This window comes from Barbatula barbatula (assembly GCF_947034865.1).
Source record: "Barbatula barbatula genome assembly, chromosome: 16".
Lineage (NCBI taxonomy): Eukaryota > Metazoa > Chordata > Actinopteri > Cypriniformes > Nemacheilidae > Barbatula > Barbatula barbatula.
The window spans coordinates 18,755,049-18,775,053 of NC_136779.1; the positions used below are offsets into that span (position 1 = coordinate 18,755,049).

Consider the following 20,005-nt stretch of genomic DNA (forward strand, 5'->3'; position numbering starts at 1 on the left):
TTTGACTATGCAGCACTAAATGAGAATGAACTGGCTGAAGATACTGTTCGATGACAATGATAAGCAAAATATGAACATTGATTTATATACGGGATGTCCCTAGAAGATATATTTCTTGATAACTTTGTTTGATTTTGTAGATGCTCTGCTTGCTGATCTTGAGAACTCAGCATTCCCTCTTGCTCGCTCTCCCGTCCTGCTGACGTCTGACCCTCCACAGACCTCTGAATCTTCATCCAATGATACGGATTCTGTTCAAATCCGACCACCCCCTCCGGCATACACACCGCAACAAGTATGACTGAAAAACAGAAATACATCTTTTATGTATGTTTTCTATACGAAATATATCTTCTATACAAAATATATTTATTAATATGTGATTTCTATTTATCTCTTTGAAAGACCGTTTCTTCTGCAATGAAATCAGGATCTCAGAACAACAACCCGGAAAAACTTTACAGGTACAATAGCTATGAACATTATGATTGTCATATATTCATGACATTTTTTCAGCATGTTTCCTTAGTGCCACACACAGTAGAATGCCTTGTGAAATTGATAAGAGTTTCACTTTTGACACAACCTAGCTTTAGTGATACGAATAAGGCCTTTTTGCTGCTAGTAACCACAGACAGTCATCGTTTTAGGACCATTTATCTCCAACAGCCAAGTCAGAACCGTCCGTGCAATTTCTTGTTTTTTCTTGAAACTGTGTTTGCTTACATACGGCTACTGTATATGTTTGATTATCATCGCAAGCAACCATAAAATGCAGCATATTTCAACAAAGCTTGCTGTTAAACGCACTTTGGGATGGAGTTTAAATTACAACTCGGGCTCGGTTGGGTTAAACAATCTCGGTTACGGACTTTCGTTTAAAGCCTGTGCAAACCTCTAGAACATGTGTCATTACTGTATGTGTGTGCGAACACCATTCTACAACATAAAGTATCGAACCATATGAATATTGACTCATACTGGAATTTACTGCCACACTTGAATGGGTAATTTAATTTATTATATTGACCATTCACACGTGGGAATCTAATCTTTAAAAAGCGACTATGAGTTTCATTGACCAACAGATGGCTCTGCTTTCGACACTCTCCGAGCTTTGAGTCTTTTCTCGAAACAGTTAGGGGAAAATACCAAAACAGGTGAAAACAAGGAGCAAAACCAGGAGAGCGCTCAGAATTGCAGCTATAACATGGATAGATGGACAGAGTTAACCAGACACAGGGTGAGGGTGATTAATGCTGCCTTCACGGGCTCTCGGAAATAAGAGTTTCCGGGGTAAAATTGCACATGAACGCCCTATGATGTCGTGTTTCCCATTGGGAAGTTGGGACGTAATTTTGATACCCGAGTCCCGAAATGGGCGGACCTTAAACTTTAAACATGGTGGATGGAAGGATTTCAACAGTGACAGATGATTTATTAGTTTCCCGCAACAGCTTTGTTGTATTGTCGTAAATTTTTTTAATTACTTACATATTTAAAGCTACTGTATGTGCGAAAATAGCATGTATTAAACCAATATATGGTCAGCAATCTGATTAGATAGTGCTGTAACACTATACAGTACGATGTATGGTTAAAACGAGTACTATATATGATTTTCCCAAGACACAGGCAAGCATAAATCTGCCATCTTCCATTTTCTTCGACAACAATGCCAGTATGATTGTAACTATATTAACACTACAGCCTAAAAAAGTAATTAATTTGATATGTTTTTAAATTATTCTTGTCTTAATATTCAATAAATTAACATAAAGCTAATTTTGACATTATTTTTATATTGAATTCAATTTTTACGATATACTGAGTCCCTGATGGCTTTGAATTTTTCTTGATGATTATTTAAACACGTTTTTAATCCATATAAGCAAACTCATGGGCGCCCCCTAGTGGCGCCCCCTACTTGCCTATGCCTAGAAACAGTGCTGTGCGAATGGCTCATATTATGTTCATGTCCATAACTCTTATAATAATTTACTACATTTGGAAGAAGTTTATGCTATTCATTTCCATTTAAATCCCAATAATTATCTTGCCATTATTATGACATTAGTCCGTGTGACTAATGAGCTACAGGCCAAATCTTTAAATCCATTCAACAGCTTTTTAAAGTTTAAGTTATTAACATTAGTTAACTACCTTAGTTAACATGAACTAGCATAAAATTCTACAGCTTTTATTAACCTTGTTGACTCTTTCCTCATACACTATTATATATTTTAACATTAGTTGATGCACAAGAAACATGAATTAACAATTGTATTACCGCTTACTAATACTATGGACCTTTGTCAACCTTTTTCTTTCCATCAGTACAGTATGTAAGCCACACTCTCCCCGAACAGCAGGCCCTTCTCCAGCTTTCTCCTCCTCATCAGTATTGGGCGGAGGTCTGAGTGAGCTTGATCATTTACTACAGGAGCTCAATGCTACACAATTCAACATAACAGGTGTGTGCTGTTATAAGTCAGGGGTTCCCAAACTTTTCAGCCCGATACCCCCAAAATAACAGCGCCAGTGATTTGAGACCACCACTAGGTGGTTCAAGTGTACAAACATTGTGCGCACATGCACTTATTAGGTCTATCCAAACATGCACATAATGACAACACGAAAGAACAAAGTCTAACATAATATTATTGTATAGTTAGTTACTAATTACTTTTCCAATGGCTGATGGCTTTTTATGCATTTTTAATTGTAACTATATTTTGTTACACATATTGAGCAAATACGCTATTTCTTATAATATATATACAGATTTCATAGTAATGTGTGTATGTTAATAAATTCATATCATTCGTAAACAGGGCACGCATGCAAGCTCATTCACAATTAGCATAATCCCTGTCTATGAATTATATCTATGCAAATTATGCCTGAGAACGCTTTGGAGGCACTGCGTGCTATTGTGGAGACGCTTAAGTTGCTGTGATTTAGAATATCCGCAACAGTTAGCCTACTTGTAACCAGTATCTTATTTTGAAGAATATTACTTAATAGTAGAGTGCAGTAACCATTATATTAACTTCTTCATTGTTGTGTATGATGGTTGGTCAATGTAGTGTTTGACCTGCATCTTCTCTTGGACGGCTGTGGAAAAAAGGATAGTGACGGGCTCTGGGTTTTACCCAAAGTTAAAAATGATAAAAGACCAAAAGAACTTACAGAGAATACAGAATGTTTCATGCTGCTTTACGCACTATTTACACGTGGTAAGGAGCAGGTATAAAACATTTTTCGTACAAACTAACCTTTTGAAAATATGAACATTTTCATGTATCCGAAAATGTGTTAGAATGACTTCACAAACGATTTACATAAAAAATTATTCTGCTCGTGTTTTATGAATGAGACCCATTATGTGTACCTGTAGATATGCAAGCAACTATTTACATGTAATATGATATAATCATAAATGTTTACTTAATTCCATGAGGTATTTTGTCAACTAAAACTAATATCATTTTTATGTTTGTTTAGATGAGATTTTGGCCCAATTTCCCACCACGAAAAAAGATGACAAATCTCCAAAGTGTGATTCATCTTCTACTGGGTTAGTACACAAGAATATTTTCCATGTATATATTTTTTATTTACCATTTCTTACAGTAAATATCAGACATCTATTATACATACTCTATATTTGATGACAAAACCCTCATAACTACATACATGTTGAATAGAAAAGTCTACTTAATGGAAAAAAGTCTAATTCACAAAGTTCATTTAATTCCTATAGTTTTATAGAATATGTTATGGATAGAATTTTTCAATGATTCTAGACCGGCGAAGCCCTCGGCTACATCTGCAACTCTAGAGCTGGACAAACTAATGGCATCTCTGTCAGACTTTAGAGTCCAAAGCACGGTATGTCTCACAGCTTTTTTTTATTAATGCAGTTCGTTGCATTATCCTGTGCTGTGTATTTTGTGATAATATTGTATTCTCACACACGTTTCCAAGATTGTTTACTCAAACTATACAGACATCTGAATTAAAATATAACTGCATTCTATCCTTTAGTTGTTAATGATTGTTTTTGAGTTCTGAAATCAATCAATCAATCGAAACAATAATAATAAAAAAAATCTTATTGCCCTTGTTATTAAGGTTGATTTTGGTTCATTTTAATATAAAAAATTACACACTTTAGGACAGATTTACTAACTTCTTGCGACAGTGCAAACACCTATATTGGCGTAAAAAAACACTGTTTGTATTTACTCTTCAGACACGAACTTTGTGGGAGTAACGCCATTGACTAAAGTATATCAATTTACTGGTATCTTCTATATTATTTAAATCCCCCAAAAGCAGGTCTTAAACCACTTTGCATTTAAAATGACGAGATCAGAGAGCGCATGGTAGAAGGGAGAGGATTCTTTCCACACATGAATTTATTTAAAATGCCAGAGCACCACATTATCCGAACATAAATATAGCACTTTACCTTTAATAAAAACAATATATTTACTATTTCATATTAATATTCTTTCTTCCTCAAGTTCGGGTTGTTATTTTGACCCACATTTTCTATATTAGCCAACAGCTCCTACAACTCCTGTGAGTCCTTTGATCCCTTCAATACAGCAGACTGGAACTTCGCTGGCTGCCACCACTGGAGGCTCCTTGGACAGCATGCTGGGTCTCCTTCAATCAGATCTGAGCAGACAGGGAGTGTCCACCTCCTCTAAAGGAAACTGTTCTGCCTGTCAAAAACCAGTTGTAGGACAGGTGAAATCCTCTTCGTTGACAAGTGGGATGTGGTGGTGGGATGAAAGCATATTAGGGATAGAGGGTAAATCCATAAAATAAATCAAACAGGTAATGATAAAAACGATAAGCGTGCATAGTCCCTCGGAAATCTAATTGTGATAAAAATACACTTAATGTTCTGCTGGTTCTTGTTCTTACAACGGGAGTGTACGACACAGAAAGCAACACATTTTCTGATTTGATTACTAGGGAACACATACTGAAATAAATGTGTACCTTGAATGCACTCTATAAGGGCCTGCTCAGACTTACCTAAGCAAATTGTGCCCTGGTGATGGTTTGACACTTTAAGCCTGGTTAGACTATAGCCTGCGCTCCCATCTGTGCTAGGGCACGGTTTGCTAAACACGCCTTGGCCCGCTTTGAAGATGTGGACTTGAGCGTGGTAAGGGAGCAGTGTGAGTGCAAACCGGGCCGGAACCTGGAACAGAAAGCATGACGTTAATTACGTGACTGTTTAAATTCCTGAACTTGTCACTGTAAGCTGTCACCGTGCCCAAAACTACTTCAAATATTAGGTTTGTCGGACATAATCGGGACAATTGCGCTTAGGAACGGTTCAGGGTAACCATGCCTAGTGTGAGCCACTATTAATGAAAGTAAGGAAGACAAGGGAACATGGAGCCAATGGGTCAACAGATTGAGACACAGGCATGTGCTCAAATGCCTGAGGTAGAGCATTAAACCAAGGCAGGGCTGAAGGCTGAAGATCAGAAAGCTTAAGGCAAAGTTGTCAAGACAGAGCAGAAGGGCTGAAGGGAGCCAGCCGGGGGATTGAAAGAGGTGGGCTGCGCCGCCGTAAACATAGCTAAAGAGAGCCAGCAGAGATGAAGGGAAGGAGATGGAGGGAGTTGGACCAGCGGAGTCAAAGGAGATAAAACCAGCAGCAATCTTAGTCATAATCAGTAGCAATGTAAAGTGAGTGTGAACCAGTGGCAACAAAGTAGGCAGAAAACTGGTGGGATCACGGTAGTAATGACGAGGGGGCTCCATCTGCAACTCTGGCAAGAAACCAAAGATCTGAATTAGAGTAAAGAAATAGAGACAAAACCTTGGGGAAAGTAGTCTTAGCTTGGTTTGTTCTTTGACTTGCAGGTATCACTGTCCTAAATTTGTAGTAAATTTGGCTTTGTGACATTATAAAAATTTATTTTTATATTAAAGACTTGGTCAAGTAAGGCTGTTACATACAGTATGCTAAGTACTAACAGCCACTCTAACTATCCATGCGATATACATTTTTGTTACTCATTGTCAATTGCCAACTGACATTGGTAAACTACAGTATTTAATCTTAAAATATGTATTACAATTTAAAGCCATATGAACGCCATATGCTAAAATCATCTTGATATGTGTAAGCCCATGACTCATTTTCTCATGTATGTGGTTATTTCTCTCTTACTGTAGGTTGTGACAGCTCTAGGACGGGTTTGGCATCCAGAGCATTTTGTTTGCTCGGAGTGTGAATGTGAGCTTGGCAATCGTAATTTCTTTGAGAAAGACGGTCGACCATACTGTGAGCCAGATTACTTTACCCTGTACTCGCCTCACTGCGCACAATGCAACAAGCCCATACTCAACGTAAGCATATGTTTGTCATTTTGGAATGGGACTGTGTGTTTAATAGATTATTAATAGACAATGGGATTTTTTTGTGAAACCTCTTTGTGGAAAACTCATTGTTGTCATTATTTTGGCCATTTTATTCAATAATGTTAATGTAGAGATTATGCAGATAGTGATATAACCAAATAACATGGATGCAACAGGACAGTAGGAAATTAGGACATTATAAACTTTGGTCTCATTATTTGGTCCAATTACCTGTGCAATTTTCCTCTCCAGAAAATGGTGACTGCGCTGGATAAAACCTGGCATCCTGAATGCTTTAACTGTGTGAAATGTAGCCGATCATTTGGAGATGAAGGTATGAATTTGGAGATGTCCCATATGAAAACGGAAAATGGAATTATTTGTATTAATAATTTAGTGTTGCACATACAGTATGTCAGTCTCAGTCTATAGCTCCAGATTGATGACATAAATGATATATTTTATTCTCAGAAACTGTCAATTGTTTAATCGTAGTAGTTATTCACTGTTAACATCACAGTTAGTGCTTCTGGGATATTTATAATATTAAGATGTGCAGACCCACATTAGATTGTTGATGCTTTATCATTTTTATACACATTATCCATGTTTTTTCATATCTTAGATGATTTGCTTTATTGATTTGACCATTGATTGGGGCAACCAAAGTATCCTGTTGTACTTCTTTAACATTAAATATATTAAGAAGATCTTCTGATTAACAAGTATTTATGCTGCTTCTCAGGTTTTCATGACCGTGAGGGGCTGCAATACTGCCAGCAGTGTTTTCTGGCCCTCTTTGCCTCTCGCTGTCAAGCTTGTTCCCAACCCATCATTGAGAATTACATCTCGGCTCTAAATGCTCTGTGGCATCCACAATGCTTTGTTTGTAGGGTGAGTGAGTAAGTTTGCTGAAGTAAACTGTTCCCTGAATCCAATGAGTTAAGTTGTATTTATATAGCGCTTTTCGACAGCGTGCTGCCTGACACAAGACATTTTATTGCAGAAATTACGCAAAAAAGGAGAGAATTCTAAATTATTAAAATTGAAACATGAAACTATATCAAGCTAAGTTTAGTCACCAAGTTATCTTCCGTGAACACATCAAAAACAGTATTAATTCCATAGAAAATAATTTATTTTCTAATTTTATGCCATTACGATTAATCTAAAATCCCATTCCACATAGCCGTATATAAAAAAACTGAAAAAACGCGTAGACGCAGATATACATAAATATACAGTATTGTATACTATTTTGTATTCCTGCTACTCAGGATTTTATTATTTTGAGGGATAAACCCTAGTAATATAACAGGGTCATGATATTTCAATGAAGACTGTACTATATTACAGCCAATATAGGCAATAAATGCTAGCTTCATTGGTCAATATGCATTTGACTTCACATGGCGCCACACAGACCGCTCAGACTGACATCAAAGATAACATGACAGCAATTCGAGATCAGACTGCTGCATAAGCTTTTGAATCGTTCTCATGGTGCTTTGGTGTCATATGCCGATGGATCTGTTCAGCGCTGCATGAAGTTGAAAACACCAAACTGTACATTGATGTATCTTATACAGTAGGTGCTCAGCCATTTCATTGGGTGTTTGAGTCTACAAGCGCACCTGGGATTGAAGTGTAAAATTTCTAGACGAATGTGAAAGATGTGCTTAAATTTATAGAGTGTATGCATTGACATCACCTTCCCATGTGAACACTCCCCCTTGAGTGGCAGAACCTCCTCAAAATTGCTGCTTTCAATAGGAGAAATAAAGATACTTTGACTGAAACACGCAAATATTTGCTGAAATGAAAAACAGTTTGGACTCCATGGTGATCCTTACGACTTACATAGGAACCAGGTGTCTTTGAACACTGAAATGTGGTGCGGAATTGCATTTCCTCATATTTATTTTGTACCTGATTTCAACGCGGGGGGAAATACACAAAGCAAAGACTTAGTAAATTATTTTCTACTGGAGCAAAACATGCTTAGTGATTTAACAAACTGAATCTTAAAGAATCTTAAATTTAATTACATTAATTATTTACAGTGCTCTTCTAAATGTTTACAGTGTTGACAATACGCTAATCTTTAGGTTTGTATGAAATACATCTGCTTAGAATGTTACAAGAAATAGGGGATCTTTCCCAATGCTTTGTTTATAATTATAGAAGGTTACATTAAGGTTAATCTAAGGGACACTTAACGTAACACATAAAGGGGTAGAAAGTAGGTTGAACAAAAACAACGTACGTGAGCTGAGTTTGACATAAAATTGCATACATGTATGTTTCCGTATTCCATATGTTTCAGCGAGTAACAAATCATTTTAAGACTTTAAAAATAATTCTCAGAGTTTGTGCTTAACCTGTTTGTACAGTCAATTGCTTAACAACTTTTTGTTTTAAATAGAGTATAGAGTACAGATGGGGCAAACACTGCTGCATTCAATCTTTCTGCCACTCAGTGTGTATGATGCGCTTGACTTTGATGTGTGGTGATGTCACGTGCATACCCTCTATACTAATTGCAGTTGTGTTTGAAGTTTGGGGTTTGAAAACACATTTTATGTTGTTTATTCTTTATGTATTTCTTTACAGGAATGCTATAGCCCATTTGTGAATGGAAGTTTCTTTGAGTTTGAAGGGCAGCCCTTGTGTGAAGCCCACTACCACCAGTCCCGCGGCAGCATGTGCCAAGCATGCCAGCAGCCCATCCTGGGGCGTTGTGTCAGTGCGATGGGTGCCAAGTTTCATCCCCACCATCTGGTGTGCCACTTCTGTCTAAAACCACTTAGCAAGGGCTGTTTCAAAGAGCAGGAAAGCAAACCTTACTGCCATCCCTGCTTCATCAAACTCTTTGGCTAAGGAGAATCAGAGGAGAATAAGAAATTCGCAACTACCATACAATAAAAATGTATACAAATGTAAATGTTTATAGGGAAATCCAAAGCTTTAGTAAGCAAAACATCTATTTAGTAAGCAATACAAATAAATGACTTGAGGTTACTGTCAGTGTGAACACCTCTTTATACTTCAACATGCTCAGTGTAATAGGAGCAGTTTCGTATGGGGATTGGGTGGAGTGGGGGGGGGAGTTGTGTTATGTTAATTAAAATTATATCTCAATTTACTTACTCTTAAGCCTTCCCACAACATTGCAATGAAATGTTGGCTTCTCAATGGTAAAACTGCAAATAGAATGCAAATTTATCATTAAAGTAATTCAAATGACTCCAGCAGGTTAACTTCTTTGGAAAATAAATTTTTGCAAGAGAAAGCAACATGTCGAGCCAATTTACTAAATATAAATAAGAATTTATCATGTTCTTGTTTTCATTTCAATCTCACTACAAATGCTCAAAATGTTATTTAGTTAAATACATATAGGGCTTAGCTTGTAGAAAGTAATATACATCTGGGATGGCACGGGGGTGAGTAAATTCTGAGACAATGTTCATATTTGGCTGAATTATTTATGATAAACGTGTTCAAGATTTTTTTTGTTTGCCTTTTTCAAACATGTCATTTTACACTTCAGCTTTTTGCTGCGAATTATGTTCACTGCTTAAGCATTTTTTAAATATTCTCCTTTTCCCTTGAGACATTTGTTTTTGTAATTCAAACTATATGCCAAAAATCTGTGTTTGCATCATTTATGATCAGTGCTGTATCATTAATCAGTATCCAAGAAATACATTAGTTTGTATTGGAGTACATTGTATTTGTACAACGTTACACAAAATAAAATAAAAGTCAATTGTTAATTGTTTTGTACAGATTGTTTTGTATAAATCTCACACTAATGTAGCTTTGTTAAAAGGCTGTTATTGAACGATGAATCGGTACATAGACTGCATAAAAGATGGACCGACGATGGGCAAAAACGTCAGTTTGGAGCCTGGACATGGAAATCGTCAGTGGAGTCAGAGTATTGGGTAGTAAGCAGGAAGTGCAGTGTGGTATCAAGGCCCTGTACATATTCCCTGCACCCCTGTTTTATAACGTCCTATAACTAACTAAAACCAGTAGATGGCGCAAAGAAGTTCAGGCTGTAATTTTAGAAAAGGACATTCTCTTTTGAAGATTTAAGATTAATTTATTGAAAATAATCTCACATGTGACTTGCATTAAGACAACTCAAATGCTAAAACATTCCTTTCAGAGAACAACTGGAACATAGACATCAATGAGACAGTTTTCATAGAAAGCAATGAGACAGTCATTCTTTATTCTTCCTCTTTATCCTCTCCGTGTGTAATGACGTAACAGATGTTCTTGTAGTCTATGTTGCCAGCTACATCTGGAGGGAAAGCAGCCCAGAGGTTCTTTATCTAAGAGGAAAAAAACAGAAGTCATTAAAACATCTGTCAACAAAAAAGAACACAAGCAAAACCTATTAAAGAAAAACGAACCTCTTCTGCAGTGAACCGGTCACACTGGGTGGTCAGGAGTTCCTCAAGGCTATAAAAAGAAATACATTTATGTTCCTTGAGATTGAAGACTGTGATCGCAGAGACAACGACTTATAAACATTATTAACGTTTACATTATAATTACATTATGCTTTCAAATCTTAGCACACTGATGAAACAGATGAGTAAGCAGGATCTATATACAAATATTGGGGAATAATGTGACATCCCCAAAAGGTGAACTTCGCCTTAAAAATGCAACGCACCATTATTGAATCTAACTCTGCATTCGGGGTTGCACCCAAACCGATGTTTAACAGATTTATACAAAACAAAATTTTCCTTACAAACCTTTAAAAGGTTGTTATTATACCAAGAAAGCTTTAGGGGTGATCTATAGCGTAGTTTAAAAAAACAGCAATTGGTCAGAACCCTTACAATTCTGTCTTGATTGTGCCAGTAGCCTCGGGGTCCAGAACCTTAAAAGCGCTCACGATAACATCCTCAGGGTCAGCACCTGGAAGAAGAGTTTTACAAAAATTAAATGTGGGATCAAAAATATTTATTATTACAGGAAGAAATGTCAGATAAGACAACTTACCCTTTAGCTTCTCACCAAACATGGTGAGGAAAACGGTGAAATTGATTGGACCACTGGCCTCCTTGATCATGGCCTCCAACTCTTCGTTCTTCACGTTCAGCTGACCCATGGAGGCCAACACATCTCTCAAATCATCCTTGCTGATGATACCGTCCCTATTCTGGTCAATGATTGTGAAGGCCTGTTGGTTTTGGAGACAGTTTATAGACATTAAATGCCAATTCATATCGCATTCTTCTCAAAAGCCTTCTCAAAATGTCCAGTATGCATTAGTTTATTGAGATACTGTACATGAAAGATAATGTTAGTCGTTTATAATAGTTTTGTAATAGTTTAAGTATTTCTTTCTGTGAGATCTTTGTGTTATTCTACCACCCTTGAAACTTGAGATGATATCTGAGACCGAGAAGTCTCTTGGCAGGTGCTGACCACTTGTCTTTCTAAGTTGTTAAAATGGTCACAGAATGTACTAGGAAGTCATATGGGATATTTAGGGAGAGGGGATTAGTTACTTTTGCTACCCCCAGTTAGTCTTTCTGTCCCCGCTACATTGCAGCCTTTCGTTCTTCTTGCAATAGCCATGTAATCTATATTACATCATTTTTATATGATATCTGTGTGATCATTTTGGTGTGAATATGTTTAAGGAACTTTGTGTTTTTTCATTCTGAATCTTGAATCTCTCCATTTAGAATTTTGCATGTAGACTCTTTGGTTAATATGCGTTTTTAACCCATTTTCTATTGTGTTCTACAAAGCCTGAAGTTGTTAAACAACTGGACAACAACCCACTGCTACAATCAATATTGTAACCAAAACAGGTTAAAGTATACGTAAAAAACACATATCTGTTTCCTAGGTTTGTAAATTTTAACATTTATGAACACTACAGCCTCCCATCTTTGCAAGCAATACGTACTGTACACATTTAGAGATTATCAAAAAGAAATACATGTGTGTAACTTGTTCATTTATGGGTGTAAGGTAGGAATTTCATAAAAAGGTGTTTAAGATTTGTATAGCACTTCTTATATTATTTCCTAACCAAGATGAATCGCTTTATTGCTATTCTCACTATTATAAGCTGCTTTGGGTACAGTAAAAGCAAACTGCCTAAATGCAAATGCAAGAATGTGAAAGCACTGCACCTCCTTGTATTCCTGGATCTGGCTCTGTTCGAACATAGAGAAGACATTAGAGCTGCCTCCTTCTGCCTGCTGCCTTCTTTTGGCCTTCTTGGGTGCCTAGCAAGAAAACCATGAAATAAACACGTCAGAAATTAGTTGAGGAACATTTGGATGGACTCTGTCAAATAGTGTCCGAAAGAAAAATATCAATAATTTGCTTCTTAATCATTGAATTTGAAAAATCATTAGTGATTTTTGATGTTGTGGTTTGGTTAGAGGTTGAGGAAGTGACACCCTGTATAGTCAGCACTCGAGGATGTCTAGTAAAGCTGTAAAGTGCTTTGGCACCTCAATGTCCTTTCTCTGCCAAATATATGGCTATGAACATCGACTTCCACTAAGCCTTCAAAATATCTGGTTTTGTTTATGATTCTTTAGTAAATTATGCAATGCATTGTCAGAAATGTAATATAATTTGCAAAAAAGAAATTGTAAAAAATTCGCTAGGAAACACTCACCATCTTTAAAAGTTTTGGGTTCGGGCAAAAGACAACTCAACACCACAGCGATGTCACTGACATGACATGTTGTGTCTTTCTGTGGTCTTACTTATATACAACCCCCTATGTGCTAACTTTAGCCCAGCCATCAGGTTTGGCAGGGAACGAGAGTGCTGGTGAATGTAAAAGATGGGAGTATAGAGAGCTTTGGGTGTCACCTTTCGTTTCTGGTCCAAAATAGCATTTGCACGCTTTGGAATGAGGTGAATTCAGTCCAGTAATTTTGGCCATAGTTTGGTTCACCTTGTAGACAAATATGGAAAGTCCAAGAAGTTGCTGGCTTTACTAGGACTCTGTTTAATCCCATGTCAGAACAATATGACCTATCACCGTATTTACAGTCTGTTAACACAAATTATTTTAAGATCTGTAAACCAGACCACTTACCACCACCTAGAATTTATATGGTCACAACAATGAGATTTCGTGTCATATACAGTATTACTTGAGCTCAACCCGTACTTATTTATTTTTATCAGTCTTTTGTCTGTACTGTAGTGTTTTCCTTACCATCATTTCTATTTACATTTGTTCTATGTTCTTAGTTTTTGTAAAGCTGCTTTGCAGTGTAACTTATATAAGTGTTATATTAATACACATGAATTAAATAGTTCGTCCAACATTATAATGTACTGTAAATATGTAGCCTACTTTATGTTTCCATTAACAACAAAGTTAACATTAGCTCATATTGTATTAGCATTTACTTAATTCTAATTGTAAATTAGTTTTTATATTGTATTAGCATTTACTTATTTCAAATTTTATATTAGTTTTTAAATATGTGGTGTTTATTTTGTTGAGATGTATTTTTTTAATATTTTTAATGTAATTTATGCAAACAATGTTTATGCCACCCATAACTGCTCATTTATCACAAGCAAATCCAAATGTCTCAAATTAAAAGTCTTTAAATTTGATATTGACTCCAGATCATGACATCTGCTGTTCATATAAAATATTTTTATTCCCTTACTTAACACGAGAACCTTTAAGTTAAGAAAACCCTTAGATGTAGGGTTAAGGGAACACTTTATGAGAAACGGGTTGCAAGAAAAAACCTAAACTTAAGGCTGTCAATAAATATCTACCCTAAACCCTTCTCTTAAATAAATCAAGAGACCAATATAGCTCCCTTAAGTCTCAAATGCAATGAATGCGATCTTGTTCATTAGATTTGGGGGAAAAATTACACACATTTTTTGTCATAAAACAGGACTAACAATACGCGATTATTGAAAAATATCAGTTTGATGCGTTATAGCGAATTTAGAGGGTGGATTCTTTGTTTCTTTTTGTGTATTTATAAAAAATACTATCCTCTTAAGTGTCCTCATTTTTTCCTGTGTTGTTAATATTATCCACTACTCAAATGTTTTAGTGGATGTAATGATAAATTTGTGGTGTATTAATGTCATTGGTATATGTTTTGAAGCGTGGATTTATATGCAACCGGGCACTTATACACATTTAGTTTTTTTACCCGGACTGTTTCTTTAACTACAAAATGTGAAATCCATGAAGAGGAAAGAAAATAGAAACAAACTTGAAGGCCACAACAAAAACATTCAGAGAGGCAGCTGTGACCAGAAATAACCCAGCATCCCCAATTTTCACACCCCCTGTTTTGAACAAATGAAAAGTGGTCACAAGTAAAACCCTCCTGTTTCCGCATGGTACAATTGTTCTGACTTATACAACACACTCTCTATTCTGGCTTGACACGATCAACTAGAATTGTGTGTCAGAATGAAATAGAATACCTTGTCATTTCACAGAAGAACAGACAAAATTTGAGCTTCCTCTTCAGTAGTACGAATGCATTAATGCACTACAGTATATAGCGGCCAAAAGTAGTGGAACACTTTTTTCAAATTTTTCACATTATAAGCTCCAGGCTCCATCTTTAGCCATTCGTTTCACTGATTTTAATCTTTGACATGGCATTACTCACTTATTATAAAAAGAAAACAGTAAATCACACACAAACATCACACATTAAAAAAATACTGAATCTTTGGGTTCCACACTGAAAAAAAGATTTTTGCTTCTTGTCCAATTTACCTAACTTATTTAAGTTAAATCAACAACACTTTTGGAAATTTGGTCACGACATGATTTTCATATAACTTCCTCAATTCATGTTGGGACAACATAAAGGAGTTGTGTTGTGTTGTGTTAACATAAATTGTTACAATTGGGCAGAGGACTTCCCAGCATGCTTTGCGTGTGACTGCATTTTAAAAGTTATTTTCTTAAATAAGTGTTATTTTATGCATTTTTAAGTACATAGAAATATTTGGTAGTGTTAAATGTTCATTTATCTTTAAGGTTTTAAAGAGTTTTTTTTATATTTTTGAGTTTTGTGGTTCAGAAAAGCGTTGCCTTTAGTTATGTAGTGGGCGGTTACATTTTATATTTTCAGAAAAAGTATTATCAGTTTAACAGTATTAAATTCTATAATCCTGTTTATCAGCAGTTGAATTGCCCATTAGGACATTTCCCATGCCTTATGCATGACAGAGGGAGCAGTCAAGAATATGAATGTAGTTAAAGGGATCTGAGGTTCCACTGGGTTTGTCATGTAGGCATCCTCTGTGTTCAGGGTGAATGATTCTAGAAATATATACTTATCTTTCTCTCTAGCCATTAGGTCACGACTGCCTACACTGAAATGCATGCTCAGGTCCCCTGGTCCCGTATGGCACAACAATACAACACAGTACCAAAATCAATGCAACCATACACACCAACCCGTTGGCTAAGGCTGTTATAGCCCCACTGGCACTGTTAATGCATGCTCAGTGCCCCCGGTCCTGTATAGCATTACATTACATGGTAATTTGGCAGCCCATATGGTGTCCTTCCGTTTCAGCCGCAGCCAGTGGCTGCTTCCCTCAGCAGCAGTGGCAAGTCCACTGATTCCCACTTCCTTAAGCAGCCTTGTAGTGGAATTGGAAACAAGGCCCCTGCAGCCCACTTCCACAAAGAACACTTTCACTGTACATTACCGCTCTTCAGCCTCCGCTGCCAGGAGATTTGTCACCGGGTGAACAAACCAGGAACCAAAAAGATTTTTACTCGTTGCTAGGGGGAAGAAATGCCGGTGCGACACCATAACGAGCACCAGCTGAAGCCAATGATTAGCGCTTCATTGAAGCACGGTATTAAGAGAGAGGCTGAAAGCATGGTAAGAGGAAAAGAAAGGAGGAAGGGGGAAGAGAATGCTAGGGCAGTTGTGAAGTGCTGCAGGAGTACTTGAGTGGATCATAGTAGCGGCAGTGAGCGGCGAGTGAGGAACAGTAACTGTACCAGCTGGGGAGATCATTGAGTTCGGGCTTATCTTCTGAAACCACTATCCTTTGGATCATCCACCCTATGAAGAGGAGAGAAACGAGTTGATTAATCGCTGTAAAGCGAGTGAGTTTGCAGTGTCTGAAAGAGTGATACCAACACGTGTGAGGATTTACCAGAGTGATTTATGCACGAGTGTGGTGAGATCATACAACTGTGTTTTCTCTGAGTCTCTGATGGATGAAACTGGTCCATAACTTTGAAGATGCTTTCAAATTGAACTGTCCCCGATAGATTGTTTCAAGGTCCCTAAAGATCGTGTGCATGGTGTAGAGGAGGAAGGAAAACTCAACGCACCGTTGTTGCCACAAGTCACGAGCACTGTATCCCACATCAACGAAAGTCAAGCCTTACCATTCTTCTGACGATGCCGTTCCATTACACCCAGAACGAGAGCGAAGGCTGGTAAAGTACCCCGTTTTCTGTCTCACCTACTACTGTCCGCCTCACTGTCGAATTGTCCGTCCCTTACAGGGAGCAAAGAGGGAGCTATTGTAAAGAGTTGAATGGTGGCTTTGCGAGCACGTCAGCGAATCCGAGCCCGGAAGCTGCCTGCCCCACGAGTCTGACGACGAGGAAAGTCCCGGTCTGTCCCACGAGGCCTACCTAGAGAGGAATATACTTACTTGAAGGACGGAAAAGTACCTACCAGCTCCCCCCTTCATTGCGTCCACGCTACAGCCACGAGCATCCCCACCCCTGCTTTTTATCCCTTTTTAGATTAATAAAAACTTACCTTTTTAAACTCATCCTTGTTGTCTGCCTCTTGGTGTTTTCTGGTGTCTGCTCCTCCGGAGTGTGGTAAATAACCCTCGGCCCTGTCACGGGGTGACAGATTCTTTCTTTCAAATGGTTTGTTAATGACCTCTTCCCAAGGTAGAGTCAACTTAACTATGAGGACTGTCCTACTGGAGCTGGACAACAGAACCATGTCCGGCTGCAGGTTGGTCGCTGCGATTTCCAAGGATAAAGTAAGTCTGTGGTTTAAATCAACTCGCATTTCCCAATCCCTGGCTGTACTCAGCAGGCCTTAATCTGGTGTTAAGGGCTTGACCCGCTTTTGTGCCCCTCCCGAATAAAAGATTGCCTTTCAAGCGAGTTAAACTGGGCGTTTTGGGGGATGGCATTTGCTGCCACTCTCTTGTTCTCTACTAATGCAGCAAAGCACGTTAGTTCTTGATTGTGGCGCCATGTGTATCTCCCCTGTGTCAAGCTCTTCTTACAACCCACAAGAATATGTTTAAGGTTTGCTGCACATAGTTGGCAGGCTGGAACTTGTCCATACCAAACATGCAGATTTGTTGGTGAGGGCAGCACATCATTTGTAGCTCTTATGATAAAACACTTGAAGTGATTTTGCGCCAATCAATGCCTTCCCACCTCATCCAACACCTTGCTGGACTTGAGAGCCCACTCTGGCGCATCTATTTGCTTCCTCTTGACGCCGAACCTCCTCCACTACCAGGTGATGTTTTTCCTTTGGTGTCGCTTTTCGCCATGTGGGTTTGGTTGATACCAAATCAAGTCCCCCTCTGCCATGTTGAACTTGTCCCACAATGTCCTTCTGGGGGCTGCCTTTGCATCTCCTACAGCTGTTGTTGGGTTCCATTTCCTCCCTGTTGCAACTGTTGGAGCAGCATCTCTTACACAGGGATCACAGGATTCTTTGAGCTTCATCTCTAAACTTGTTTTGTACTGTATGTTCAGGAATTTGTCTTAGTGACAGGAGCTTAGTGCAGAAGCTTAAAGAAAGTGTACATATGGTGCTAACATAGTGCAAATATACATTAAGATTTAAATAAAATAATTAAATAAAAACAGCAATACACTATATACAACCTGAATAAATATACCGTGGACAAAAAACATATATTTGTGAGTAAATGAGTGTACAGATGTGTTATTTACAGGTTTAACCTTGTCACATTGTTTCTTACAATGTACAGTTTCCAGATGCTGAAGGTGGCATTCCAGGTTTTCCTGAGCTCCTCGTGCACTTCCAGGAAACTGGCACCGGGGCAGGACGCGGTTCCCCCGTGTTCCAGGCGCCAAGAGTCCAACCGTGAGACAGTGCGGTGCACTGCAGCCCGATGCTCACTGAAGCCTGGGCAAGCATGACTGACATCTCTGCTTCGCCCTCATCCTCGGCTCGACTGGCCGGGAAGTCGCCATCCGATTTTGCAACCGAAATCTAATCTTCTGCATGCCATGGCGTGATTCCGTTATGGGACAGTCTGGCGACAGGTCGGGTGAGCATGACAGGGCCTGGACAGTCTGCGGCAATGGCTGCGATGGATTTATATCCACGGGAACTCCCATGTCCCCGCTGCCGCAGATGGCTTGGATAATTGGAGAAGATAGGTTCTCAAGTCAAACCCCATTCTGTCAGTCTCGACACAAAGCCGAGAGACCGACAGAAAGGGAACCTGATGGAGGGAATGAGACGTTCGTGAATGTTTCCTAAAGGAAGGACAGCAAAACACTGATCGCACAACTCAGTGGGTCTTCCCTGTGGGAAGAAGATCACCAGGATGAGAAGAGGCGCCACTTGTAGGTGTACAGTCACCTTGTGGCTGGGGCTCTTGCCTGAGTGATCGTAATCACGACTGCGGGAGGCAGGCCACTCAGGGTCTCCTCGTCCCGTCTGGGATTCCAGAGATCTGGTCTCGGGTGCCAGACCATGAGAAAGAAGGTCCTTCATCAGGGGAATCTGCCAGAGAAGGGTGGGCTGTTGACAAAATATATTTAACACAGAGGATAGATAAATATATGTGTACTTAAACATCAGGAGAGCGGCTGTATATAATAAACAGAGACGTACCCTCTACTGCAGAGGCTGTCAAAGCAGCTTGTTAAATCTATATAAATCTCAAACACGCAATGTTGAATAAGCGCATCAATAACAGATTTGTGATTTTTGCCCACGGGTGCAATCCTCAGCATTCATATGGAGAGTTTGGGGCTGCAACTACATATTTTAGTGTACAAATACTTACAAGTTCTCATTTTAAAATCTTTAGGGTCTCATGTTTTTCTACTGATTTACCTTCATAGCATAGACACAGCGAAACTCACCTCCACGGTGAATTTATGTAGAATGAGTTTTGCCACGTGTAACGAGGTCAGGAAGCTGACCTACATGAAGTATATGATTAAAGTATCACTAAACAAAATAAAAATTTAACAAAGTACAATGTAATAAAAGAACAACGCAACAGAGACCAAACGCAATACATGGAACTATAAATAACAGGGACACTAAAACAACGACTGACAAATGAAACACAAGGGTTATATATACACATGGAATTACAAGCAGGCAAACAAGGAACACCTGACAACAATTAACACTGAACCAATAATAAAAAAAACTACAAAGAACTACAAAATGACATGGGTAAACAGGAATTCAGGAAAACAAACTAAAAGTCCACACAACACAGGAAAATAATCAACAAATCATAACACCATGCAGATTTGTTTACTTCAAACAGTCATTATTGTTGTAGGACTGAGTTCCTTTCCAAAATGCCACAG

At 38.3% G+C, this 20,005-nt stretch overlaps 2 protein-coding genes across 7 annotated transcripts in view; one reads left to right on the forward strand and one right to left on the reverse strand.

The window, feature by feature from the left end:
* The window catches only part of LOC306905502 (transforming growth factor beta-1-induced transcript 1 protein-like), a 15,753-nt gene extending 5,566 nt beyond the window's left edge, over positions 1–10,187 (forward strand). For 4 of the 6 annotated variants that reach the window (XM_079476161.1, XM_079476157.1, XM_079476159.1 and 1 more), the window contains 10 exons: positions 141–295; positions 406–464; positions 2,338–2,474; positions 3,508–3,580; positions 3,810–3,894; positions 4,570–4,761; positions 6,214–6,387; positions 6,652–6,733; positions 7,145–7,293; positions 9,013–10,176. In XM_079476161.1, coding sequence (XP_079332287.1) covers positions 141–295; positions 406–464; positions 2,338–2,474; positions 3,508–3,580; positions 3,810–3,894; positions 4,570–4,761; positions 6,214–6,387; positions 6,652–6,733; positions 7,145–7,293; positions 9,013–9,279 — 1,373 coding nt within the window. In that variant the 3' untranslated portion in view covers positions 9,280–10,176. Of the gene's footprint in view, positions 1–140; positions 296–405; positions 465–2,337; positions 2,475–3,507; positions 3,581–3,809; positions 3,895–4,569; positions 4,762–6,213; positions 6,388–6,651; positions 6,734–7,144; positions 7,294–9,012 lie in introns of all 6 variants that reach the window. The other 2 variants (XM_079476158.1, XM_079476160.1) reach the window with 2 other exon arrangements.
* A 306-nt stretch (positions 10,188–10,493) lies between these two features.
* Positions 10,494–19,749, reverse strand: mylpfb (myosin light chain, phosphorylatable, fast skeletal muscle b). Its single transcript, XM_079477304.1, has 6 exons — positions 19,544–19,749; positions 12,576–12,671; positions 11,428–11,608; positions 11,265–11,343; positions 10,827–10,875; positions 10,494–10,745 (listed from the first exon to the last, which is right to left on the reverse strand). Exons 2-6 carry the CDS (start codon positions 12,609–12,611, stop codon positions 10,641–10,643), a joined length of 450 nt encoding a protein of 149 aa, XP_079333430.1. The 5' UTR covers positions 12,612–12,671; positions 19,544–19,749; the 3' UTR covers positions 10,494–10,640.
* Positions 19,750–20,005: the final 256 nt, after the last annotated feature.